This window comes from Protobothrops mucrosquamatus, unplaced genomic scaffold (genome assembly GCF_001527695.2).
Source record: "Protobothrops mucrosquamatus isolate PMUCROS unplaced genomic scaffold, P.Mucros_1.0 scaffold48, whole genome shotgun sequence".
Taxonomy (NCBI): Eukaryota; Metazoa; Chordata; class Lepidosauria; order Squamata; family Viperidae; genus Protobothrops; species Protobothrops mucrosquamatus.
Genome location: NW_015386430.1, coordinates 400,210 through 427,359, shown reverse-complemented (window position 1 = coordinate 427,359; position 27,150 = coordinate 400,210). Strand labels below are relative to the sequence as shown.

General features: G+C 36.7%; 1 protein-coding gene across 1 annotated transcript in view; it reads left to right on the top strand.

Moving 5' to 3' along the window:
* TRANK1 (tetratricopeptide repeat and ankyrin repeat containing 1) overlaps positions 1 to 27,150 on the top strand; it is a 54,916-nt gene that overhangs the window by 13,719 nt on the left and 14,047 nt on the right. The window contains exons 6-16 of the mRNA XM_029283291.1: positions 1,244 to 1,327; positions 2,052 to 2,190; positions 2,933 to 3,064; positions 4,514 to 4,684; positions 5,247 to 5,408; positions 12,590 to 12,844; positions 14,811 to 14,987; positions 15,999 to 18,872; positions 20,356 to 20,555; positions 21,068 to 21,205; positions 25,553 to 25,699. Of these exons, the coding sequence (XP_029139124.1) occupies positions 1,244 to 1,327; positions 2,052 to 2,190; positions 2,933 to 3,064; positions 4,514 to 4,684; positions 5,247 to 5,408; positions 12,590 to 12,844; positions 14,811 to 14,987; positions 15,999 to 18,872; positions 20,356 to 20,555; positions 21,068 to 21,205; positions 25,553 to 25,699 (4,479 nt within the window). The remainder of the gene's footprint in view (positions 1 to 1,243; positions 1,328 to 2,051; positions 2,191 to 2,932; positions 3,065 to 4,513; positions 4,685 to 5,246; positions 5,409 to 12,589; positions 12,845 to 14,810; positions 14,988 to 15,998; positions 18,873 to 20,355; positions 20,556 to 21,067; positions 21,206 to 25,552; positions 25,700 to 27,150) is intronic.

Below are 27,150 nucleotides of genomic sequence, written 5' to 3'. Positions count from 1 at the left end.
ATGACCTTATCATCTATCATGTTTTTAGTCAATTGAAGCCTTTCTATAACACTTTAGAAAGTTAACAAAGGATAGAAAGAGTTACCAGCTTTGGTCATACCATGTGTCATGTAGAATGTTTTTGCTAATGGTTCAGTTCCAATTAGTTTTGGCATATTTTGTCTAGTATGATTTACTGTAAGCTTAGTTAAAGCCATTTGAATTTTAAGCCTGGTCATAACATTGCTCTTTAAGGCAAGCTAGGATCTTTAATCAAGAAACTACTTTGCAAATTAATATTTTGCTCTGACAATGCAGCAACTAAGAAGTATACAGTGTACTGATACTCAAGATGTAATGTATATCATATTCTAAGGCAGGGCTTTTCAACCTTTTCACCCATTGTACCACTTTTAGGATATGGCAATATCCGAGTACCATCAGTCGCCTAGCAAGGTGTCAAAAACTTGATGACCAAAAAAAAAAAAAAAGGAAAAAAGTGATAAAGTACAGGTAGTCTTCAACTTACAACAGTTCGCATTGTAACTGTTTGAAGTTACAATGGCACTGAAAAAAGTGCCCCCCAAGCCACAGCCAAGCAAGACACCTGCCTGCCCACCCGGCGGAGTTCTTCCTCCTGTCCGAGGTTTTCATTGTTGTGAGCATTTCTGTTGAGAATTGACAGCGGGGGTGGGGTGGGGGTGTTTGGTTTTTATTCCTCCCATCTGCTGGGTGGTTGCAGCAGGTTTTGGTCACTTCACATGACCCTGGGACACTGTGACTGTCATAAATATGAATCAGTTGCCAAGCATCTGAATGTAAATCACAAGACCCTGGAAATGCTGCAACATTCCAGCTGATCAGTGCTTCTTCTGGGCTTAGCAGAAGCACCAGGATCAGCACCGAGCTCCAACTGGAGCCTGGCGCTGATCCTGGTGCTTCCGCTGAGCCCTGACAGCCCTGCAGCTCCAGCCATCTCTCGCTCAGGCTTGTGCGGTGCTGCCACCGGTTCAGCTCATTCCCCTCCCCCGTTACCACTTTTCTAGGATGGTCGCGTACCACCTGTCAGATGCCAATGTACCACAGGTGATACCTGTACCACTGGTTGAAAAGCCCTGTTCTAAGATACATAATAGCCTTGCAGAATTCTGATGGGTTCTGGGAACACTGGCATTTTAGAGAACAGGGAAAGAAACCTGTCTTTTTAATACAATTGGATGCTAATGTATAAATACCAAAAATTCACAAATTTGTTTTCTCCTAGTCCTGTCTGTGGCTGGCTACTGAGCAAGAAAAATTGCCAAGAAATCTGCAAGTTACTGATTTATCGCTGAAAGACCTCTTTGAGGTTAGTGTAACTCTTTCATCAGAAATTTTTATCTGGGCCAGAATGAGTAAAAGATAGTCCAATCCAGAAAGACAATCCAATCCGGAAATACTGGCATGCAGACTAGATCATTCCCTTACACTAGCATTTCAGTGTAACAATCAGCATTTGTGGACAGGAGCCAAAGGAGGGATTTTGCACTAGGTTTGAAGAAGTGGTTATCTTATTCTTTCTCCCTTTGTGAACAAGTGATATTTCACAATAGTTCTTGATTTACAACTGCAGTTGGGACCGGAATTATGATCATAAGTTATGATCATCATAAGTCAAGAGACCACATGGCCAGACCTGGTTTTATGACCATTTTTATGATGGTCATTAAATGAATCACATGGTCATAAGTCTGAATCAGTTGTTAAGCAAATCATGTAGTTATAAGTGCAAATCTATTTTCCTGAATTGGTGTATTTTATCCAAATTGCAGCCATGTGATTGTAAGACACTGCAACCAGTCATACAGGTGAATGCCCAAAATATGGTCCTGTGATTGCGGGGGGGGGGGACTGCGCAAGATTTTATGAGAGCCAAAAGCATTCTACAGTCTGTGAATCACCCTTTGCGAAACCATTGTAACTCTGAACGGTTGCTAAACAACTGATAGTTGGTCAAGGATTACTTGTATACTGGTGAATATAAAGTCTCTGTTGTTTATCGTTTCTGCTTCTTTCTGCTTCTCTCCAACCAGAAGCATATTTTTGAGGCCCACTTTGAAAATATACGAAGATTATCCATATTAGTGGAGTGGTTGCTCTCTATTGGAACAAAAGTAGAAAGCATTGGAGACTATCCTCTTCATGCTGTCATCATGTTTTGCATCAAAGCAAGTAAGTTCTTCTTCTTTTAGGGAGGAAAATAAAACATAACCATAAGTGATAATACATATCTTCTTAATGTGAATTTGTAATTAAAATGACTACCGTTTGATTAGAATGATGTATTGAGAATTGTATATTGCAGTTTTAAGCTTCATCTACAAGATGTGATGACAAATGTCTGGATGAGAAACATAAGTGGGTGGCAATTCTAAGTACAGAAGGTTCCACGGTATAAAACTATTTGCTAGGTTACTATGCTAGAACATCCCAAAGTGCTTTTCAAAAAGCAATTGGACTTTCTTGGTTTTTTCCTTGAAAATGTTTCACTTCTCATTCAATTATTCAATTCAACTGAAGAAGCTTCTTGCATGAAAAATAAAATGTTTTCATGAAAAAAACAAAGCTGCCTTTTGAAAAGCACCTTTGGGACAACGATAACCTGGATGATTGAGAATCTCCACAGACTTTATGCTAGTCAAATCTTTAGGAACATGAATGGAAGCGCCATAGATTTTGGACAATTCCCAGGAGACATGCTATATAATGGTCTGGACTTGACTTTTGTTGTATGAATTTAGAAGGATGGTGATTTCTATTCTGCAACCTTCTCTATTTGGCATAAAATAGGTTAATCCAAATAGGGGAAAAAAGTATAAGAAAAATACTTACTTATCATATGCAGATATTCTGTAAGTTTTGTTGGACATTTTTCCTTCTTTAAATGTGTACGCTTCTCCATTTAAATATTTAGATGAAAACAGTCTTTTCAAATGGTTACTGAATTATAAGCCTGAATTGAAGAGCCTTATTAACCAACAAAATGAAGATGGGTCCACAGTTCTTCATCTAGTAGCATCTCAGACTAGTAGATATTCATGGAAAAGTAAGTTTAAATGCACAGCTTGGAATATTCCTGCACTGTAACTCTGTTGCTTTCTGTGAAATAACACTATTTCCGTTTTTAGCCTTCTTGTCCCCAAATCCAAGATAAGAAACAGTATTTGTGGAAAAAAAATTGTCTCTAAGAAGCAGTCTTTTTCTTGTTTATTATTCTTTCAAGTCATGGGATCCTAAAAAGAATCATTTTATCTGTTCCTAAGTGGAAAGGAAAAAATAAATAACCAATAAGCATTGATTGAGGATTTTCTGATAAGCTAATTGCTGAAATAAATCTGGCCCTAGCCTGCTCAGAAAATTTATATATAAATGTACTAAAAGGCCAATCCCATTTTTTTTAGAGTAAAAGTTACCAAGAAATATTTGAGAGTCATGGGTCACTAAGGCAATGTTTAGAAGCAAATGGCAAGCAATTTGGACATGTAATATAATTTATATAAAACAAACTGTCTGTGAGGCCCAACTTGTGTCTGACCTTTGGTATACGTATATGATTTTATATTTTCTTCTGGCAGTACTGTATAGGAATATGTTCATTCATTTATTTTTAAGTGAAAATTAGATCAATCTAGTTATCTCTAAACGTGTGGACCCCTTCTCATTTCTGAGTGAACACAATCTTTGTAAGAAGAAATTTTGTAGCATTATAGGATTGCACTTGGAACAAACACTGAGTTACAACAATATGGTGAATAAATATGTCGTTACACTTTCAACACTGATTTTATTCACCTGGTTTCTCAATTCTGTAATAGTTACTTCAATTATTATTGTTCCATTTCTTTTTTAATGTTGATATAGCATTTTTCAGTGGGTTTAAATGTATGGTTTCTTGCACCTGGCATACACACTTTTGGGACTGAGATAATTATAGAATTATAATTATAGAAATAAATATCTTTGAAGAGATGAGCTTTGCATCATTTGTGCTGGGAGGAAAAGCACTAGCCCTGTTTGCACATTATGCTAAAACTATAATGAAATTCTTTGGCTTTGTAAACTATGTCTATTTGTGTTGTGTAAACTGAGTCGTTTTGGGTTTATTCAGTAGTCCATGGTTAAAAGAACCATACCACAATGCAGTGTATAAATAACTGGATTTATGTAATGTTTGAATTCATAATGAATTGGTTTGGTTTTAGTTTGTTGGAAGTGATGTAAACATAATTACAATTTTATTTTGTTATTTCCCATGAATTTTCTGAGATTTCTAAAATAAACAGTTTGCTGAAAAGTGTATGTCTGTTCCTGTTACTTATTCAACAAATGCCAAAAGTGAATTTTATATATTCCCTTATGGAGCTTTCTACAAGTTATAATTAACACTTGCAACATATTAGAGTAGATAAGAGGCTTGTGTCATGAAATGCAGATGTAATGCTGAGATAACATATTGTTGAATACTTATTACCAGTGCAACTTGTCTTTGTATTAGATCAAAAGGAATATATCATGATGCTTCTAAATGCTGGGGCAGATCCAAATATCTCTGATGCGCAATCAAGATCACCTCTGGATATCTTGAAAAAAACCAGGAAGTTCATAGCTGTAGATCTAATCAACAGCTACTCAACTAGCAGCAAATTACACCTGGAGGAATTACCAGGTACTTCCCAGATGGGCCTACTCAATCTAAGAAACAGTTTAACATTTTTAAGAATTTGAAAATCAATTGCTGCTAGTTTCCTGCAGTTGTCATTTAGGATTGTATTGGCTGTATTTTTTTTCCTCTTTTTTCTGGAGCAGTATAACTGCTATAGCATTATTGCTGTCAGCATCAGGGAGGGTATGAGTAAGGGCGATTGGACAACTAGATTTGAAACTTATGGATTCTAGTATCACTCATTTTTAAGTACTTTGAGTACAGCATTATAGAAAAGCACAAACATTTTTAAAGAAACTGCACAGCATAACTACAAAAACAAAGTCAGGTTTTCAACCTGGAAATATAAGTAAAACATAAAAGAGAAACTCAAACTGATTCCACCTTAATTCTCTGGGATATAAGACAGAGGGAAGGAAAAACACAGTTTTTCAAGATTCTATTATTATAGTTTATATCAATAATGTAGAGTGGGTTTTTTGACCTGGGCTACCTTGAATAGCTGACAAATCATGAGCTTGTCGCTCTTCTTAATAGTAACTTTTTCCTGTGCTTTCTAATGCAGGAGAGATTGGAAGTGAAGCATCTGTAGATCTAATTAATTCACTTCAAGAGGCTTTTGAACAATTTGTGGAGTTTTGCTGCTTAGTACAAGAGGAATACAGTCCCAAGATGTTGAAACATGACAAAATCCAAAGGCTTTTGAAGCTGTTGTCTGCAGTATCGGGTACAGTATGTGTTCTACTTCCCAAATGCATGGATACCGTTAGCATGTTCAGAGTGTCCTCTGCAATGCAAGGATAATTTTGAGTTTTTTTCAAGAATACATATGATTGCAAAGACTGATGCTGAAGTTGACATTATTATTAATATAAATTTATTAGCTAATCAACTCCAATGGACTCTTAATTAGCCCATGTAGATAATTGCTTGAGCTGTACATTTTCATAACACTTCATATTTGTTAACCACTTATGCTTAGCATCCAAACAGCATAACATTATCTAGGTAATCTTAGTAGCTTTTATCATATCTATATCATATCTGGAGAACTCTTACTTGAAGATTGTAAAATAGAAGCCTCTTTAGTTGAAATAATATAAGGGTTCACTAATGTGATCATGCCTACGAGTGAATCACTCTGGCAAAATGGTTAGTTTTAGGATTTAAGACCCATTTATCCCTTTGAAAGTGCTGTGTAATATTTATATTCTTCTTCTTCTTGTGCCATATCCGCTATCGGACGTTGGCGATCATGATCGCGATCCTGTTTTTATCAGCAGCCGCACGAAAAAGTGCTGCTAGGTTTTGTCCAAACCAGTCCCTTAGATTTTGAAGCCAAGATGTTCTTGTTCTGCCTGGACCTCATTTGCCTTCAATCTTTCCCTGGAGGATTAAATGGAGTATGCCGTATTTTTCTGGGTGTCGCATCACATGTCCAAAATATTCTAATTTTTGTTTTTTAAATGTTTTGATGATTTCCCTTGACTTTCCCAGGCGGCTTATCACCTCCTCATTTCTGATTTTGTCAACCCAGCTTATACGTAACAGCCACCTGTAAATCCACATTTCAAATGCTTTTAGTCTCTTCAGGTGGCTTTCTGTCAGAGACCAACTCTCTACTCCATAGAGCAGGATAGAAAAAATATAGCATCTGACAAGCCTTATTTTCAGTCTTAGGCTTATGTCGTGACTACAGAAGACCTTTTTCATTTTGAAAAATGCTGTTCGAGCTTTCTCTATCCTTGTCTTTACTTCAGTGGTCATGTCCCAGCAAGCAAAAATGGTGTCAATTTGCTTTTGGGAAGATCTCTTTAAACTCTTCTAAGTACTACCAACCATTTGTTAAATAGGCTCATCACAAGTGTTCATTTTGTTTGTGAACAACTCTTTGATAGCAAGCATTAAGGATAGCAGGGTCCAAAGGTACTGTAACCTTCTCATCTTCCTCCAATCCTTGTGAAGACTTTATCTCTTTGAAAAATCAATGAAATTTTCTGTCGGCCAAAGAGATCCTTAGTCTCTGAACTCACATTATAGGGGTAGAGAGTAAAAAGATAACCCTGGTGGAGATACATACATGGAGATTCTCAATCATCCAGGTCATGCCTGTCCCAAAGGAGCTTTTTCAAAAGGCAACTGGTCTTTCTCATTTTTTTTTCCTTGGAAATAATTTCATTTCTCATCCAAGAAGAACTGGAGAAGCTTCTTGAATGAGAAGTGAAAGGTTTTCAAGAAACAAAGAAAGGAAGTTCAGTTGCCTTTTAAAAAAGCATCTTTGGGGCTTGATGGAGATACGCAGGAATATTACCAAGGCAAAAGGATTGAATCATTTATATAGTCCAGACCAGCAAGACAACATTCTGAAGTAGCTAAGGCAGACACCTCCCTGAGTAGTAAACTATAAGGAGGAAGATGCACAACACAATCGGACTTGCAACATTCTATTGTTATAGCTAAAAGTAGGTTTAGCTCTCTTATGGAATTGATTATTTGGTCTGATCTACCTATTGAGGCTAATAATAGAGGAAATCATCCATAGGTTCAAAGTTTTCTAAAAGCTTTGTCTCATGAGCACAATTAAAAAAATGAAGAAGATGAAAGATTGTTATGTCTCCTGAATTTCTGGTCCAGAAGCCTTGAAGTCTTCTTCACAGTGGTCTTTAAATTTGGAGCCATTGATGCCAATCCTACCATTAATGGTGTTCAGTCCTCATTGACTTTTCTTTAGATTCAGTAACCAATGTCTGGAGAAGGTATTTAGGCTGGAACACCCTTGAATATGTGCTTTTAAAGTCTGGGAGAGGGGAAACTGAGATTTTCTCTTCACTTGTATCAGGCTCATCAAGAATTCAGCTGGTCACTTGATTTCTATTTCGCTTTTGAAAGCATCTCTGTTTTCAATTGATTTGAAGCTTTTTTAAGGGCAGATCAATCTTTTCATAGTGCCAATCATTGGATCCCTATTTTCTAGAAAAACTGAAGGCATACTGAAGTGATCATAAAATGTGTTGATCCACATTCGTCTCATACTTGTTGATTATATTTATAAGCTGTTTGACTTACAAATTATTCTAGGTAGTACTGTATACAATTTCAAAGCACTTCAGTACAATCTAAAAAACAGAGGCAATAGCTCCAGAGAATAAAAAATGGAAACCTAATAAAATTCCCAGAAGGCACATATTCCTAACACAGCAGCTGGAGAAACAGCCAACAATTCTTCAAGACCAATTTGAAAGAGGGCAGAGTGTTTCTGTTCCCCAAATGTCCCTTGGACTGATAATTTGACAAGAAAGCTTTTACAAGCATCATTTTTTGTCCACAGGAGTTTTCTCTAAAAGAATCTTGCATCTGAGTTCTAACTTCCTGCCTAAACATCACTGACTTCCCTTGAGTTAGGACTATATCTTCTAAAGTCCTTGATCTCAAGTTTTTGTCCAGTGGAAAACCTGCCCTGGTCACTCCTTTGGAGAACTTGTGCTAATTTTTTCAGTCTGATGATTATGCCTCTGATGTCTCCTGGTCAATTTGACATCTCTGCTACTGTTGCTGCATGGTTGAGAACCAAATGCCCAGCTCTCCTTTTGAAGGGCTTTATTCCTACAATAAACAAATAATAAAATCTTTTGGCATTGCTTTACCAGTATTCACCTCAGTGCTGCTAGTCTTGTTAAAAATAATGTAAGAGATTGCATCCAGGCTACTACGATAATTCTTTTTTCTAAGAACTTGGTATTCTCATGGAAACAACAAAGAGGAGATAAAAATCTTTGTTGCAAATACAAGTAAACTTAGCTATGATCAACATCAGTTTCTACAAAACTCATATATTTATGCCACAAGTTTGAAATCCTAAACCTCTTTCTTTCACTTTTCAGTTAGTTGCACCGGGGCCATATTTACAACTATACTGTATTTATAATATATTTAGCCTACAGCTTTGGTCCTGCATAGTATGGCATTACTTATTTCCCATTTTGATCAGCTGTAAGTCTGACCATGAGGCTTAGAACCAGTTTTCATTCCACGGACTTCTTAGTTTGTCAAGAAGGGAGGTTCTAAATCTATTGCTTAATTCTGTTAATAGCAGAGAGAGCACAAAGACCTTCATCAGCATTCTACGCCTGTCCCAAGGTGGTCAGAAAATAAATCTCAGATGCAAGTTCAATATTTTGGTAGTGCAGTCTCCCTCCCTCCCTCTATATTGCCAGTTATCAAGTATAGTTAAAAAAAATGTCAGAAAGATATTTCTACTTGAATATCATCTGCTAGAGGGCAAGAGGCAAATAGTCTCTAGATTTTTTTAGACAGACATAATATGATTTGCTATGCTGGAGTATGATTTAAGTTGAAGTCTGGCATTTCCCTGAGTTGCCATATCCAGCTCTGGGGTGTGGGATATAGCCAAAGAACTGGGGTGTGGGATTTAGTTATAGAACTGAAGGCTTCCTTTTTAGTGAGAATGGATTATTCAGCAATGACTGATACCATTCTGGACTATTACAACCATATTTCATTTCCTACCAAAACCATCTATGGTCCCAGGGACTGCCAATCTTTCAGATTAAAAGAACCATATGATTCTGTGATTACCTACATGCCTGAGCCATAGCCTTAAGATGTCAAACATTTGACCTTGGTGGTTCCAATACTGGTTAATCAGGGACACTCTAGCTGATATTCAAAGTTCATGGACTAATGTAGGTAATGATCTTTGGATTGCTTTGTTATTTCTCAGGGTAAATATATTAAATTCTTAGATAATCCTCGCCTAACAGTTTGTGGCTTTTAAGAAATCTCCAGAGCTATATGAGGAGTACAGAGTTACACAAGATGGGATCTTCACTGTCTCAATCATGTTGGAGGCTTTCTCACTTTAGAATGATATTAGCAATAGTACTTAGGCTTATATACTGCTCCATAGTGCTCTACAGCATTGTCTGTGGTTTACAAATGTCAGCCTATTGCCTCCCAGCAACCTGGGTCCTCATTTTACCAATCTCGGAAGGATGGAAGGCTGAGTCAACCTTGAACAATACTGCACCATTGTGGCTCCCATCAGTTTTCTTGTTTATTGATTGCTCCCATCAGTTTTGCTTGTTGAAGTAGAAATTGTTGTAGATTTGCAGCATACAAAGTTTCACATAGCTGTATTTCCTTATCTTTTTTTCCTTTTCCATTTAGTAATATTTTCTAACTGTATGGGATCTATCTTTCTCTACCTCCAAAGTATTATTTTGTTGCCTTATTAAGCAACCGACTTTATTTTCGTGCCAGGCTATTTTATTACATAGGTCAAGTTCTTTTGCTTCTGTATTATTATCTTGGTCTCCAAATCAGCTACAAGAAACCTTTGTACCTTCTTTTGCAGGTTATCAATATCTTTTTTATTTAGGTTTTATTTAGGATCTTCTTGTTATCTGTTATAGTCTGAAATTCCCCAGTGTTACAGAGATTTGAGGCAATGATCTATTCCATTAGTTATCAGGAATATTACAATTTCTTTATTTTTTTTTTCTTAATTTGCCTTAATTTCTTAAAAGCTATCATATTATGTATTTGAGTATAACTGTAATTTCCTTCCACATTCAATATCTGGATTTTAATTCTTAGAGAAAAAATGATGGAGTAGGTAGTTATAATTTATTCTTTTAAAAATGTTTGATTTTGTTTACTTTCTGTGACATTGATTTAACACTTTAGGGAGATAGGGACTAGGCTAATCTTCTAGTAACTGTGTCTCTATGCTACATAGCCAGCAGTTTTTCCAATTTGAATTTCTGATTATTAGAACAGCAGCAAAAAATGTGAGAGCCCTTTCACACACTAAGGGTAAGGTGAGATGTGCCTTAGATTAGGAGTCCCCAACCCCCGGTCCGTGGATCGGTACTGGACCGCAGCATGCCCACAACCGGTCCACACAAACAAGCAAAGTCCTGTCTGTGGGATGCAGGCAGCACACAAAACCACGCACTCTCCGGTCCACAGAAAAACCTTTCTCCACAGAACCAGTCCCTGGTACCCAAAATGTTAGGTTACCTTCTGCCCTAAATGATGTGATATTAGTAGGAATTACCAAGCATACGGTGATAGTGAGACAAGTATAGGATGATCAGGAGACTTTCAGGATAGCAGATTTGGGACCTTGTGCTTTCCATCTTGTAGGCTTCAGCATTATTGTAAATAATGCTTATTTTTGGCTCATATACTTTATTTGTACTCTTCACATACTAATCAAACAAATCTGTCTTTGCTGTTTTAACTATTTTCACAACATAATCCAGTCCTATCTATCTTACAAATAGGATTCCACTTTTCCCATTTTCAGGTATCAGTGGAATATTTATGGCATAAAACTGCTTTCAGCTAGTTTTAAGCTTTATTCCCACACTTCTTCCATATTTATTGTATATAGTTGTATTGTTGTTTTCATCAAGAAAGGATAGAGGAGAATTAGAACTAGAGTATTAGTCAGTTGAATAGTTACACCATGGGTATCAAACTCACCATGTCACATGACATGTCATGACGTATTGCGACTTTTTTTGCATTGCTGGAGCTGGGGTGGGCATGGCCTCCATATGATGCAACTGGCCCATGGGCTGGAAGTTTGATACCCCTGAGTTAGACACAATTTTAGGAGAAATCTCTATGTTTGCAAAGGTGATTTGCCATTTTCTGGTGACTTTTGCTTTGAGTTGGGATTCTGAAAGAAAATACCCAGTAAATAATTTCATCTAAGCTATCTATCTCTTGTAGTGTTCACAGATAGTTTTATGATTCCCATTCTTTGTCTCTACTTGTTGGGCTTATTTGTATATAGGTGATTCTTTCCTGGCGTTACTCTGTAGATCTAAGTTTCATGTATGCTGTTTATTATAGCAGTTATTTTGCTATAGTTATTGTATAGAGTAGGCCTCTAGAAATGAGAGAACGTTCTCTGTCACATCCCATTCATGGAATTCCTTCCATAGAGGATCAACTAATCCCATGTTGGCATCATTCAGCATCAACTGAAGACATTTTTATTTTCCTTAGTTTTTTAATTGACTTTTAATCATATTTCAATTCAAGTTATTCCATTTTTTTAATGACTGCTTTGTATTTGCATAATTTATATTGTGTTTTAATTTTGTTTTGATTGCATTGTATACATTATACTCAAATTGTATTTTTAATGTTCTTATTGTAAACAATCCAGAAAGCTTCAGTTGTTGGACACTTTTTAATAATAAATTTAATAATAAATTTTAATAATAAATTAATAAACATAATATTAAAAAAACTTTTGCTTCAACTATATTAACACTACATTCTCCAAGTCTGATTGGACCTGAAACTTTGGTTAAAAGGGGAAACAGGAAACATTTATTTAAAAGCCCAGTCCTAGGCAATGAAGCTTCTGTATTCTACCTTAGATTCCAGAGCAGAGTTAAACAGACAGTAGCGCCTTATTTCCAGTTCCAAATTTTCACTAGCATGAATCAGCTACATCTTGGAATTCAGATAGAGGAGGTAGGAGATGATGAAGATCCCAAGAACAGGTTTATGGGCTGATACATTTGAAACAGATACAACATCCAGCTATATTATGAAAGTGTATACTGAGCTAAACTTAAAGCTGACAGGAAAAGATAAATTGTTACTAAGGCTGACTTGTCTTCATTCGTGAAGGGAATCATGATTACATCTTCACTGTATTATTTGAACAAGTTATAGGGCTTCTGCTTTCATTGAAAAATGCTGTTCCGCAATGCATGGTAGGAATCATTAAATAAATAGCATTAAAGCTGCAACAACCCAGGATCACTATATGTGGACTAAATAGAGAATGTATATATTATGCAAGTGAGATCAAATTATCTGTGCCTGATAGTTCCTTTTTTAAACTTTAATTTATTTCAGAGATTCCTGAAAACCTTGCCTGTGAGATTTCTCCTATTTGTGCCAATGGCTTTATAAAGTTATTGTTGGAGAAGCATATGTGGCATGAAGTTTTGTTACTGTTGACCAGAAAGGCCACAGGGGAAATGACACCGGGAGATAGATTACTTAAGAACTGTTCTCTCTCAGACGTGGACATTGGAACTGTCTTGAAAAACATAAATAAGAATCATAAGCATCGAGTACAGCTCATAAGATGCTTGATAGAAAGAGGAGGTGAGCTTTTAATATATTGAAAATCTAGATTTGCATGTGAAGAAAAATAAAAAAAAAATTTTTTTAAACGATTTGATATTTTCATTTATGTATGTTGAAAAATTCTTGGTATTTTTCTTTAGAACTCCATATAATCAGGAATTGCCAAATAAAATAGTTAAGATAAAATATTTTATTTAAGGTCATACAATCAAACTAAGTTGAGTTGTATTACAGTGAGCAATTAGTATTGTTAAGAATGGATGACTTGATACTGGTAGTTAAAAGTTTTGAAAATGAAGTTAAACTAATGAGAGAAGATTACTGAGAGCACTTAATTCTAATGAATAAGATTAATCCCAAAGGAGGAATATCAGCTTTTTTCAATCTTTCCTCTTCCTCTCCATCTTTCCCATCTCCCCCAATGTTTCCTTTTCCTCTTAAGATAGAGAATAATCTTTCTTCCCTACTTGTTGTTATTATTCAAAACTTATTGTTTTGAAATTCCTTTGACACCATACCTGTACTCAGAATCAGCTGCAAGGTAGTGTATCAGCTTCTACTGTAAGTATTATTTTATAGAATTACCAGCTCTGAATTACAAAAATCTAGGCAATAACTAAATGGTAACAAAGAGTTGTGCAAAATCTGAATTCTTGCTGCCACCTAGTGGTTTTCAGTTTTGCAGCTAAGATCTGGTAGCTTTTATCTTCTGCTTGAAAAGTAACTAGGTTCTTCTGGGGAACAATCGAATTTTTTTTTACAGCTCTGTTATTTAAACTTGAGTGTGTTAGCCTAAATGTATTGGTAGCAGTTCACACTGTTGAATGTTTCCTGTCTTCATTTCAAACTTGAGTGTTAGCCTAAATGCATTGGTAGCAGTTCACACTGTTGAATGTTTCATGTCTTCTGGTTTTTGTTTTTGTTTTGCTGAAGATTTTTTTCTTAACCAGCTGAAATAATGATCTGAATTTATTTTCAGATCTCTCTGGCATTATAATGCTATGTATTATAAATAAACCAGAATAAAAAGATTTTGAGAATCTAGAAAGAGTGCAGAAAAGAGCAACAAATATGATTAGGGGGCTGGAGGCTAGCAGTCTTCCAATATTTGAGGGGTTGCCACAAAGAAGGGGGAGGTCAACCTATTCTCCAAAGCACCAGAAGGCAGGACAGGAAACTATTCAAGGAGAGAAGCAACTAAGGAGAAACCTCCTAACAGAGAGGACAATTAACCAGTGGAACAGTTTGCCACCAGAAGTTGTGGATGCTCCATCACTGGAGGTTTTCAAGAAGAGACTGGACAACATTTATCCAGAATGGTATAGGGCTTCCTGCTTGAGCAGGGGATTGGACTAGAAGGCCTCTAAGGTCTCTTCCAGCTCTGAATCTGTGATTCTATTACAATCAGTGGAATGACTTGCCACTGAGAGAGTGGGAGAGATTGCCAGTGCTGCCATGTTGCCTCCAGTCTTGCTATCCCGCGTGGGGGGGGTCTGTCCCAGTGAAAGGAAAGCCTCGTGGTTGCGAGGCTGGTGGTGCTGGTGGGGATGGTGCAACCTGGTTGCGTCCATCAAAGTCAGAACACGCTCAGACTAAGATTCACCACCTCTGCCCCGCTCCCCGGGTATGCGCACAGGAGACGGCCAGCACCAGCGTCCTGGGTGAAGTCAGCCTGCAGGACAAGATAGCCAGCAGGGACGCCGTACTCCGCTTGCGTGCACACCCAGGAAACAGAGCGGGGCTTCCCCGTGGATTTAAGGCTGAGTGCGTCTGGCTTTGATGGACGCAACCAGGTTGTAGATCAGGGCCTGGTCAGCCTGGGCTGGGCTGAGGTACGGCGGACCAGTCCTTTGCTCTTTCCAGAGCAGGTCCCTGGGCCGGACGGAACCACATATTGGGCCGGATGCGGCCCGCGGGCCTTATGTTTGACATATCTGTGTTATTCTGTTATATCATATATATGTTTATGGTATTTCTTATGCAGCCCCACCTGAAGGGATTGGAACTACTCAGGAGAAACCGCTTCTGGAATGTTTAAAAAAGAATGATTTTGAATTGGCATATTTGTTCCTGAAATCTGGCGCAGATCCTAGTTGTTTATCCATTTGGAGAAATGACACGCCTTTACATTCTGCATTGTCAATTTATCTTGATAAAAAAGGTGAGATTTTGCCTTGAGTCAAAAGAGATGGATTAGGTAACTATCAAACATATGTAACATCATCCTGTTACCATCCCCTTCATCATTCCCATCAAGATATCTCATATGACCTGTAGGAAGGGAATGTCAAAATTCTGCATTTCAATAATAAAACAATTGGCTTGCCTATAGAAGTTTCCAGGTTACCTCTCTCTCTTTTGTGTAACAAGGGGATGATAGGCAGCAGGGAGAAATATGTCTATGGAGAGTCTGGTTCATAATACTTTGGTTTATATTCCTCATAGTTTAAAGTAATTTTCCTTTCCTGGCATATTTCATATGCATTCCGTAACCCTCTCATACCCTTTGGTGCTATGTGGGGATTAAAAGATAAAAGATATTATAGTGCCATCTCCTGTGTTCTATAAATTTAATCAATCTTTTAGGAGATAGAAATTTTCCATTTCTTTTATGCCATGGTAAAATGGAAAGAAGCATCTAGAACAGGAAATAAGGCCAAATCCCATCATATAAATTGCTTGTATTTTAAGGAAGTGGGAAGCATTAATTCATATTGATTAATATTTCATGCTGATAAACATTTGTGTGAAGCATCTATTCTAATTTGTTTTCCCTCATGCTACCTGCTGCCTAAAATCTATCCCAGATTTTGGGTAGAGGAGAGATTTCAGAATAGTATGTATACCAGAAGAAGCTGTAAGACAAAAAGAATATAAAAAAAGATTTATTGCAAATTTCTAAAATGCTATTTAGCTAAATACTATGAAGCTTGAGTTTTGTTTGTTATTGTTCCTTAATCCTTATCCTGGAATAAAATCTTTGATTAGACTGGATAGTTCTAGTTGAATCCTGTAGCTAACTTAGAGGAGAGAACAGGTTATATAAGTAGTGAACTACTTTAAAAGAAATAGTTACGAACTATTGAGCATTGCATAGAAGAGAAAATAATTCTCATTTAAATATACTGTAAAAATAATAATTTAAAAAATGCTTGCCTTTTTTTTTCTCTAGATGATGCTGGGATCAGTATCCTGAGTCATCTTCTAAAATTGTACAAGTCAAATCCATCCACATTTTCACATCTTAATCCAAATACCCAAAACAAAAACGGGGACACAATATTGCACATTGTCTTTCAGAAAAATCTGACAAAGCAGATTACAAAAGTTCTAGGCTTGCTAGCAAAATTTGATATTAACTTTAATTTGAAAAATAATTTAGGCAGAGATATACGGTACAAAATAAAAAAGAATGACCCAATGCTTATTGCTTGGAATGACGCTCTAAGTGAAAACAAGAAAAGATACCGATATGATGCAATGGGACAAAAATCCACTGCAGGTTTAAACAGGTCACAAACAAAAAATTCTGCCCATTCTTCAATCACATTATCAAATGCGACATCTATAGAAATATCATTAATCAAGGAACCAAATGCAGATACAGAAAAAGAACATGATTCATTCAAGGATAGGCTACTGACACAGAAAGAATGTATTCTGCAGGAAATCACATTGCTAATGCAAAAAGTTGAATTTGGTGAATTTTCAGGAAAAATTGATTCAGAGACATTTGAGAAACCTAAGGAGTTATCTTCAGTAGCAAAAACTGAAATCAAGGAGATCAAACATAAAAAGTCCTGTGGCCAGCAGAAGATAGCTTACAGTAAAAAGGATGCTTGCCTGAGTAAAAATGACTTGAAGGAAAAAGCCCAGAAAGAACCCAGGGAATGCAAACAGGAAGGGGAAGAACCTATTCAGGACGATGATCAGTTCCAGGATGTAGAGATGTACATTCAGGACTTTGATAACATGACATGGGAAATTGAGTGTACATCTGAAATGCTAAAGAAGCTGAATGACAAAAGCATGCCTCGCCAAATAAAAAACAGAGTAATGTTTGTTATTCAGCAACTGGGAAATGGAGAATGGACTCAAAGTCTTCAAAAGCATCTGAAACATTTGAAAGGTGACATTCAGCTCTATGAAGCAAAGTTGTCCAAGGGGTCAAGGATGCTGTGGGAGTTGGCAGTAGATTTTTCTCCTCGTTGCAGTGAAAGACAAATTAAAATAACAGAAAATGATGCTTGCAGCTCAGCAGAAAAAAATGGAAGAGTTTATACAGAAATAATTCGCCTGTGGGATATTGTTCTTGATCATGACAAACTCAGCCGTGCCATTGACATTGTTTGCATTGCATACAATCGTGGGCTGGATTGTATCCTGAGAAAAAAACTGAAAGGTATAAATATAGGCTCCATATCTTCTAATCTGAAAACACAAAAGCGTATTCCTCTCATTTATGTGGAAGTCACCAAAACAGAAAAAGTGAAAGATCATGCACTTCTTGAATATTTCCACCCAGCAAGTACAGTTGAAACTGAGTACAATGTAATGAAGTTTCATAGTTTCAGTACTAACATGGCATTTAACATCCTAAATGATGTAACTTCTACTGTTGAATATCCCTTTAGAGTTGGTGAATTAGAATATGCAGTTATTGACTTGAACCTCAAACCGTTGGAGCCAATAATCTTGATTGGGCGGAGTGGAACAGGAAAAACTACATGTTGTCTATATAGACTTTGGAAAAAATTCAGTTCCTATTGGGAGAAAGCAGAGTTAGCAGGAGGCCCATTGTTAGTCAGACAGACGTGGCACAGATTAAAATACAGTACACGTCTGGGAAATGAGAACGTAGCAGACATAAATCATGATAAAAGTGAACTCGGTAGTGATCCTGATCATTTGACAGACTTGAAAACCTCTTTCAATATGCATAGTGCTAAAAAAGAAAATGAAGTTGAGTGTGACACTTTGACTTCAGTGGACTCAATGAATTCACTATGTGAATGCGATGAGGGTGAGAAACCTGTTGAGGAAGAATCTGTCAAACTAGTGCACCTGCATCAAATCTTTTTAACTAAAAATCATGTTCTGTGCCAAGAAGTTAAGAGAAACTTCACTGAGCTTAGTAAGTCTTCCAAGGCAACCTGTCACTTCAAGCCACTTGAATCGAATATCTACAGGCTTCAGGATATCAAAAATGAAAATTTTCCACTCTTCCTTACCACCAAACAGTTGTTGCTCTTACTGGATGCCTCTGTGCCTGAGCCATTTTTCCCCAGAAATGAGGATGGAAGCCTTAAACATATTGTTGATGGATGGTCTACTACAGAAGACTTGGCAATCATAAACTGGCAAGAAGAAGATGAAGACATTGATGGGGAAATAGATTATGATGAAGATGAAAAGGCTACAGAAAGTTATACAAAAGAGTGTGACCCTCGAATCTTTGTGACTTATAACATATTTGCTGATGAAATTTGGCCTAAAATGGTCAAAAGCAAATGTGCCTATAACCCAGCATTGATTTGGAAAGAAATAAAATCATTTCTGAAAGGCTCTTTTGAAGCTCTGAACAGCTACCAAGGCATACTGACGATGGAAGAATATAAAAATCTAGGACGAAAAAGGTCCCCAGATTTCAAAGAAGACCGTGGTGAAATCTACCGACTTTTTTGCCTGTATCAGCAAATAAAATCACAGGGAAATTACTTTGATGAAGAAGACTTACTGTATAAGTTGTCTCAGCAGCTTTCAAAACTTGGTGAATTGCCATGGTGCATCCATGAACTTTATGGGGATGAAATTCAGGATTTCACTCAGGCAGAAATAATGTTGCTAATGAATTGCATTGAGGATCCTAATGCAATGTTCTTGACTGGTGATACTGCTCAGGGCATTATGAAAGGAGTAGCTTTTCGTTTCAGTGATTTGAAATCACTTTTTCACTATGCCAGCCTAAGTTCTAGTGACAAGCAGTATTTGGTTAGAAAGCCAAGAAGGATATATGAGCTTTATCAGAATTACAGATCTCATTCAGGTATCATACTTTTATTGTTATCTTATTATTTGATATACACATGTCTGTATTTATGGTATGGTAATGGGGTGAGTTGGAGAGACAAAGGCCTGAAAAATTTAGTTATGGTTTTGGAGGAAAAAATAATAATTTAGACTCAGCTTACAATGGCAATTGGAGCTGCAATTGCCATTGCTAAGCAATGCAGTTGTAAAACATAATGTCATGTGATTGCACTGCTAGCAACAGCATTCTAGAATAGCAGTCATTAAGTGAAGATACATGGGGGGGGGGTACGTGAGGATCTTATGTAACCACAACTTCCAACTTCCTGCCAGCTTCCCCATTGACTTTGCTTGTGGAAGCTAGTAGGGAATATTAGAAATCATGAACACATAACCATGGCTTGCTAGAATCATAATTGAAAGCTGGGTTCTGAGCACCTGGATTGCAGTCATGACCATGGAAGGTGTAGTGGCTAAAATACTGAAGCATAGTTTAAGTATCACTCATACAGTGAATTCATAATTTTGAATGGTGCTGAATGAATGGTCATAATCTGAGAAGAATCTAGGACAGCTCATTGTAGCTAATTCACCGTGGCCAACTCACCACAGCCATCTCGCCATGGGACAACTCACCGTGGCCAACTCACCATGGAACAACTTGCCGTGGCACAAGACTTAACATTAATACCAAGAAATGGTGAAATAGAATCATTAAAGAAAGGATGCCAAAGGACATTCAAAAGGGAAAGGTGAATGACAAAAATTAAAATAATTCTTTAATTATTTTAAATAATTAAATTGAATTGTTGAATTGTCCTGTGATGAGTTGGCCATGGCAAATTGTCTTGTGGCAAGCTGGCCACGGCAAATTGGCTGTGGTGACTTGGCGACAGGAAGTTGTCTCATTCTGACCTGAGGATACCTGTATTGAAAATGTATGTTCTTTTATTTCTTAAAATCAGATCTGCCTGCAGTTTTAAGATACTAGTTTTATAGACTGAAGTAACAGTTTGTACATTATTACAAACTTAATAATGTACAAACTCTGTACTATGGACTTCTTGAGTGAAATGTAGAAATTCCCAGGTTTATCTTTTAATATCTCCAGTTTAAATGTCTGAGGCTCTAAAAAGCTCCTTCCTATGAGAATAGCTATCAGCAGTTTGTACAGACTAAAGGTCTAACTTACTGCTGTCTTAAGACTTCAGAGCAGCTGAGTGACAGCACCAATTCAGATATTCCCCATTTCTTTGCACTGATATACTCATGGGATCCATGTAATTATAGAAACATTTAGAAATATGGAAAAGAAATATGCAACTCAACACTTTATAGACTGTAGTCCTAAGATTTTCTTTCCTGTTCTGTTTGTGCTTTTAAAATCAGATATTTACCAATTTGTCAAAATTGCTTTCCATTACTGGTTTTTGTTTTTTTTCCTACATGAGAGAGACTGCGTTGATGTGCTAATTCTGCCTGCTGCTCTTTGTTTGCAGGGATTCTTAATTTAGCCTCAGGAGTTGTTGATCTGCTTCAGTGGTATTTCCCAGAATCTTTTGATCGTCTTCCTAGAGATAGAGGTCTCTTTGATGGACCTAAGCCTACTGTGTTGGAATCTTGCAGTGTTAGTGATCTGGCAATTTTGCTAAAAGGCAATAAAAGAAAAACACAGCCAATAGAATTTGGAGCCCACCAGGTAAGCCTTTGGTGGGGCAGGAAGCATAGGAAATTCTTTAGGTAATTTCTGATTTAATACATATAACAACCATTCACTTTTTTTCCTGTCATCTCTAATATTATCATTACTTTGTAAATTACAACGTTCAGATAGTAATTTCATTAATACCAGTTTAGATCTTTTTCAAGCAAAATGAAATACTTGGGATTTTATTATTAATGAAAAAAATGTTTTTTTTATTACAGTTTACCTCCTGTAAACTAGATAACTGTAGTGTACAAAATGCACCTTGTCATACAGTTATAGTTTGAAGGTCAGAATATTAAAGGAATGGAAGCCAATAAAAATGTGATCGTAATTTCAGTTTCTGCATTCAACCTCGCATAACTTGCATGAACAGTATTTATGGTATTTATGTCACTTGATTGATCTGGTTCTTTATTGTCTGCTTAATAAGTACAACAAATTAGTTTTTTGTCCATCTGATTTTGTCCATTCTTTGACACTCTTTTTTCCCTATTTTGGTATAGGCAATACTGGTAGCTAGTGAAAGGACCAAGAAAAATATCCCCGAGGAGCTTAACTTGGCCCTTGTGCTAACAATCTATGAAGCAAAAGGCTTGGAATTTGATGATGTGCTCCTTTACAACTTTTTTACAGATTCAGAGGTAGGTAAATTACTGAGAATCTGGAGATATCTAATTTTCTTTTACATAGTATAGAAACAGTACTGTCTTAATACTATCACATTCTAGTTTGATTTTTGTGACATGCTACTATTTTACACTTCTTAACTATTATAACTTTCTTGAATTGGAAGGCTTAGGATAGTATAGAGATGTGACCTCATACCTCTTGTTTTGGATACTTTGGATACATTAATAAGGGAATAAGCACTTATCATTTGAGACAGAAATAGTATTTATTTCTTCATTTTGCAAATTTGTATACTATCCGCACCCAGTGGATCTAATACAGCCTGTCAAAATATAATAAAAAATAGTAATAAAATCCAACATAATTTAAAAAAAACCATAAAGCTCTAAAAGTCAGACATGAAAAGATGCACACTTAGTTTTCTTATAAAATATAATAAGTCAGCAGCCTATCTGATTTCTCATGGTAGTTTCTGTAACTCAAATCTGCCACAGAAAAATAAAATTAATTATTGATCTGTGGCAGTCTTTGTATAATATGAATATGTGAAAAATCCAGCAGACAATTGGGACTTGAACTACTATTCATAAAGTTTTCTAACCTGTAGTAATCATCTGGAATTGGATTTACAATTAATATGTTTTTTCTTTTTTATAGTAATTTTATTAAATATTACAATTAAAAAGATAAAAACTAATATTAACTAAAAATAAGAAGAAATAATGCAGAAAAGAAGAGAAAAATAGAAACAAAAACAAAAGGAAAAATAAGAATACAGTAAAGAAAAAAGGAATGACTTCCTACTTTACAAATATAAACAATTTTAATAACTTATCACCTTCCTTTAAAATATAATAAATATTTCCAGTCTTATCTATAAATACATCCTTAAAGACTCATAATTCAGTCTGATCAGCAAAGTCTTTTAAGGTAAATCAGAAATAACAATACAGTATATCTATTTTTACTGTGATCAAATAAATAAATTAACTTTATATTTCTTTCTTTTATTTTTATTGTGATCCTTAATCCCTTCAAATAATGTCTTAGGAGTTGATTACTTTTGATTTTATCTTTGTCCCTTCTCACAAAATCCTTCAAAACTTTTACAAGTCTCTTGCGAATCCAGTATAGGAAAGCTATCCAGGTGAGTAAATGCAGTGTTTTTTTTAACACAGGTAATGTGATCTTTTTAGAAGGGCTGTTCACCTTCTCTGCTGCCAATTACAGTTTTGATTTTTCTTTAAAGATTATCTCAGTAACAATTTATTATAATAATCCAGTCTTGAGGACATCAATGCTGATGTAGTTCCCATCTTCAAAAAAGGGGAAAAAATGGATCCAGGAAATTACAGACCTATCAGCCTGACCTCAATACCTGAGAAGATTCTGGAAAAGATAATCAATCAGCGAACACCTACAAGCAAACCAAATCATTACTAAAAGCCAACACGGGTTTGTCAAAAATAGATCATGCCAGACAAACCTTATTGTATTCTTTGACCAAGTGACAAAATTAGTGGACCAGAGGAATGCTGTGGATATAATTTACTTGGACTTCAGTAAGGTATTTGACAAAGTAGATCACAACCTACTACTTGATAAGATAGAAAAATGTGGGTTAGACAGCATCACCACCAGATGGATCCGTAGCTGGCTGACCGACCCTACTCAGCGTGTGGTCCTCAATGGAACCACATCTACATGGATGAAGTGTCTAGTGGGGTGCCCCAAGGCTCTGTTCTGGGCCCAGTGCTCTTCAACATCTTCATTAATGATTTGGACGAGGGGATAGATGGGGAACTCATCAAATTTGCAGACGACACCAAGCTGTCTGTTCTGGGCCCAGTGCTCTTCAACATCTTCATCAATGATTTGGACGAGGGGATAGATGGGGAACTCATCAAATTTGCAGATGACACCAAGCTGGCAGGAATAGCCAACACTCCAGAAGACAGGCTTAGGATACAGGAGGATCTGGACAGACTTGAACACTAGGCGCTATCTAACAAAATGAAATTCAATGGTGAAAAAGTAAGGTTCTACAGTTAGGCAAGAAAAACCAAATATATAGGTATAGTATAGGAGGTACCTTGCTCAATAGTAGTAACTGTGAGAGGGATCTCGGAGTCCTAGTGGACAATCACTTAAATATGAGCCAGCAGTGTGCTGCAGCTGCCACAAAAGCCAACGCAGTGCTAGGCTGCATTAACAGAGGGATAGAATCAAGATCACACGAAGTATTAATACCACTCTACAATGCCTTGGTAAGGCCACACTTGGAATACTGCATCAAGGTTTGGTCACCACGATATAAAAAAAATGTTGAGACTCTAGAAAGAGTACAGAGAAGAGCAACAAAGATGATTAGGGGACTGGAGGTTAAAACATATAAGGAAAGGTTGATGGAATTGGGTATGTCCAGTTTAATGAAGAGAAGGACGAGGGGAGACATCATAGCAGGGCTGCCACAGAGAAGAGGGAGTCAAGCTATTTTCCAAAGTGCCTGAAGGCAGGACAAGAAGCAACGGATGGAAACTAATCAAGGAGAGAAGCAACCTAGAACTAAGGAGAAACTTCCTGACAGTTAGAACAATTAACCAGTGGAACAACCTGCCTCCAGAAGTGGTGAATGCTCTAACACTGGAAGTTTTTAAGAAGAAACTGGACAGCTATTTGTCCGAAATGGTATAGTGTTACCTTTCTGAGCAGGGGGTTGGACTAGATGACCTCCAAGGTCCCTTCCAACTTTATTATTATTATTATTATTATTATTATTATTATTATTATTATTATTATTATTATTATTATTATTATTATTATTATTATTATTATTATTATTATTAATGCATATGTTCTTCAGAAAGGAATGTAATTGGTTTTATAGTCAAAGATGATAAAAGTCCTTCACACCAAAGTACGTTGTAAGTGTGGTTACATAAAACTCCAGATTGTCAACTCTGCTTTTTAGGAGTTTGTAGCTCTATACAAAACAGTAATATTATCTTTATCCTCAAGTCCATCCTTTTAATACTACTACTACTACTACTACTACTACTACTACTACTACTACTACTACTAGTAATAGTAATAGTAATAATAGTAATAAAGTTGGAAGGGACCTTGGAGATCATTGAGTCCAACCCCCTGCTCAGGCAGGAAACCCTACACTATTTCGGACAAATGGCCGCAGCAATATTACCTGCAACCAGATTCAGTTTTAGTTCGTTGTTCCTCATATAATCTTTTACTACCAAGTATTGAGTTTCACTAGCATTTGGCAACTATCTCCAAATCACGAGTGATCGTTCTCAAAAGTTTCATATAAACATTAAATAACCTGGAAGACAGGATACAATATTACAAAAATCTTTAGGGTAATTCTGAAAAACTGGAATTGTCTTCTGAAACTATATCTGGTAAAACTCAGAAAGAATTATTGAAAAGCAGTGTTTCTAACTTCTAATTCCCAAAACGCTTCATCAAGATACTGTGATCTGTGGTATCAAAACATCTAGAAGGTTAACAGGAAAGCACATTCTTTGTTTGTCTAAGTACAGATTGCCCATCAGGAGAAGAGGGCTATGTCTATACCAAATCTAAGTTTAAACTCAGACTGTGAAAGATGTAGAAAGGATCTCCTCTAAGAACACCTGGAGCTATAGCCTTCACAATCTTTCTACCAGAGGACAAAAAAGACTTTATTTAAACTTTTTTATCCTGATTTTATATTTTTTATAAATAACTCAAAGCAGAAGACTGTTCCTTCATCCTCTTATTTTCCCCACAATGACTTTCTGAGGTGTGTTGAGCTGATTGGCCTTAACCATCCAGCCAGTTTTCATGCCTAAAGTGGGATTAGAACTCACAATCTCCTGGTTTCTAGCCTGGTGCCTTAACTACTAGAGCAAAATGCACTAGATCAAAATACAGAAAGCATACTATTCCAATGATAGTTTTAAAAATATTAATAATCAATAAATGGTTCTTTCAACTTTAATCCCTTGTAGTATGTTCTTCATTTTATTATGTAAAAATTATGTCAGAATCAGTGGGTGAATTTTAATAATCATATACAATAGATCTTTTTAAGGGTGTTCTGCTACAGAGACTAGACAACATTATCTACATTTGGAAAGAAATTAAATAGTTTATACATCTCTTCAAAACTAGTGGCATAGAAGAAATAGAAATAGAAAAATATTGCTGATTAATTTCTATTTATTAAATGGTTTTAATAGAATAGCTATCTTTCAATTGTTTGGGATCCTTTCTAAAATTAATTTGTTCCAAACATTTGTGAGCAGTTGTGCCATCATTGTTTAATTTTTTTAAAAAAATACTCCTTATATTTTTAGGCTTACAAAGAATGGAAAGTAATTTCTTCTTTTATACCTCACACTGATTTGCCTGATCAAGAAACCAAGCCAATAATCGAAGTACCCTTGGAGAAAGATGTTGTTGCAAAAAGAAGACATTCAGTTCTAAATCCAGAAATGTATAAGGTGATTGTCAGATAAAACATCTAAATGTTCAGAATATTCCATATCATGCTGATACACAAAGTAAAGTATGGACTTGGTCAGGGGTAGGCAAGCTTGGCTCTTTTATGACTCGTGGACTTCAATTCCCAGAATTCCTGAGCCAGCTGTGCTGGCTCAGGAATTCTGGGAGTTGAAGTCCACGAGTCATAAAAGAGCCAAGGTTGCTTACCCCTGGACTAGGTGTAAGCATAATTGTATGGATTAGCTAGTTAAAAATGTACTCAATATTTATCATCAGATGATTCCTCATCAGATGGAAGAGACATGTTAAACAGTATTTTATTGTTCAGTATGTATTTATTAATTATTTGGATGGAGAAGTAGAGGAAGCTGCTTATCAGTTCTGCAACTGATATAAAATTGGATAGAATAGCTAATTACCCTGAAAGATAGAAGTAAAAATTAAAATGACCATAATTTGGAGAAATTGGTTGAAAATAACAGTTTGAAATGTAACAGAAGCAAATGCAAATGTATTTTGTGCAGGAAACAGAAATCAAATATAATCATATCATGCTGCTGATTTGTTAACAGTAATTGTAAAAAATAACTTTTTTCAACACTGGTGTAATTTTGAATGGTTATAAGTCAGTGGTGGCAAACCTTTTAGAGACCGAGTGCCTAAACTACAACCCAAATCCCACTTATGTATCGCCGGGTGCTGGGTGGGCGTGGCTATGGTGGAAATGGTAGACTAGGTAGGCGTGGCCATGGTGGGCGTGGCCAACTTGATGTTACTCTGGCGGGTGGGGCAGTGGGCAGGAAGACATCTTGCTCAGTGGATAGGGGGGCATGGGGGAGGCTGCTGAGCCCAGCAGCTCTTCCGAGGAGGGGCTGTGCTGGGATTGGGGCTCCTCGTGCCTTCCGCTGCCCGCCTGTGCTCTTCTGCCGAAGATGTTGCGGCTCTGCTTGCCTGGCAGGGCAGGGGCACGCTCGTGCATGGGGACACACATAGGGCTGCTGCCTCGCTTTCCGTGCCTGCTTCCACCGAAAGTTGCTCCCTTTATAGCCTCTTGCCTATTCCAAGACTGCACATGTGCGGAGAGCTGTGCATGTGCAGCTCTGTGGAAAGCTGCACATGCGCAGAGAGGAGGAGGGAGCAGCTCGGCCCAGCAACGGCTCCCGTGCCACCAGAGACAGCTCCTCGTGCCGCCTCTGGCACGCATGCCATAGGTTTGCCACCACGGTTATAAGTTAAAGATTACTTGTAATGCCCCTTGCAGTGCACATCCATTTTTTAAATTGGTATCTTTTGTATATCAAATCAACTTATAGTTAGGGTTCAAATAGTTAATCTTCAATTTTAGGGATGGGGTTGAGTTAATTCATTGAAATTAAAGAATAAATATATAAAGCTGAAATCTGTTGTGACTGAACTCTGAATGAAACACAGGAATGCAAAAAAAGATTCT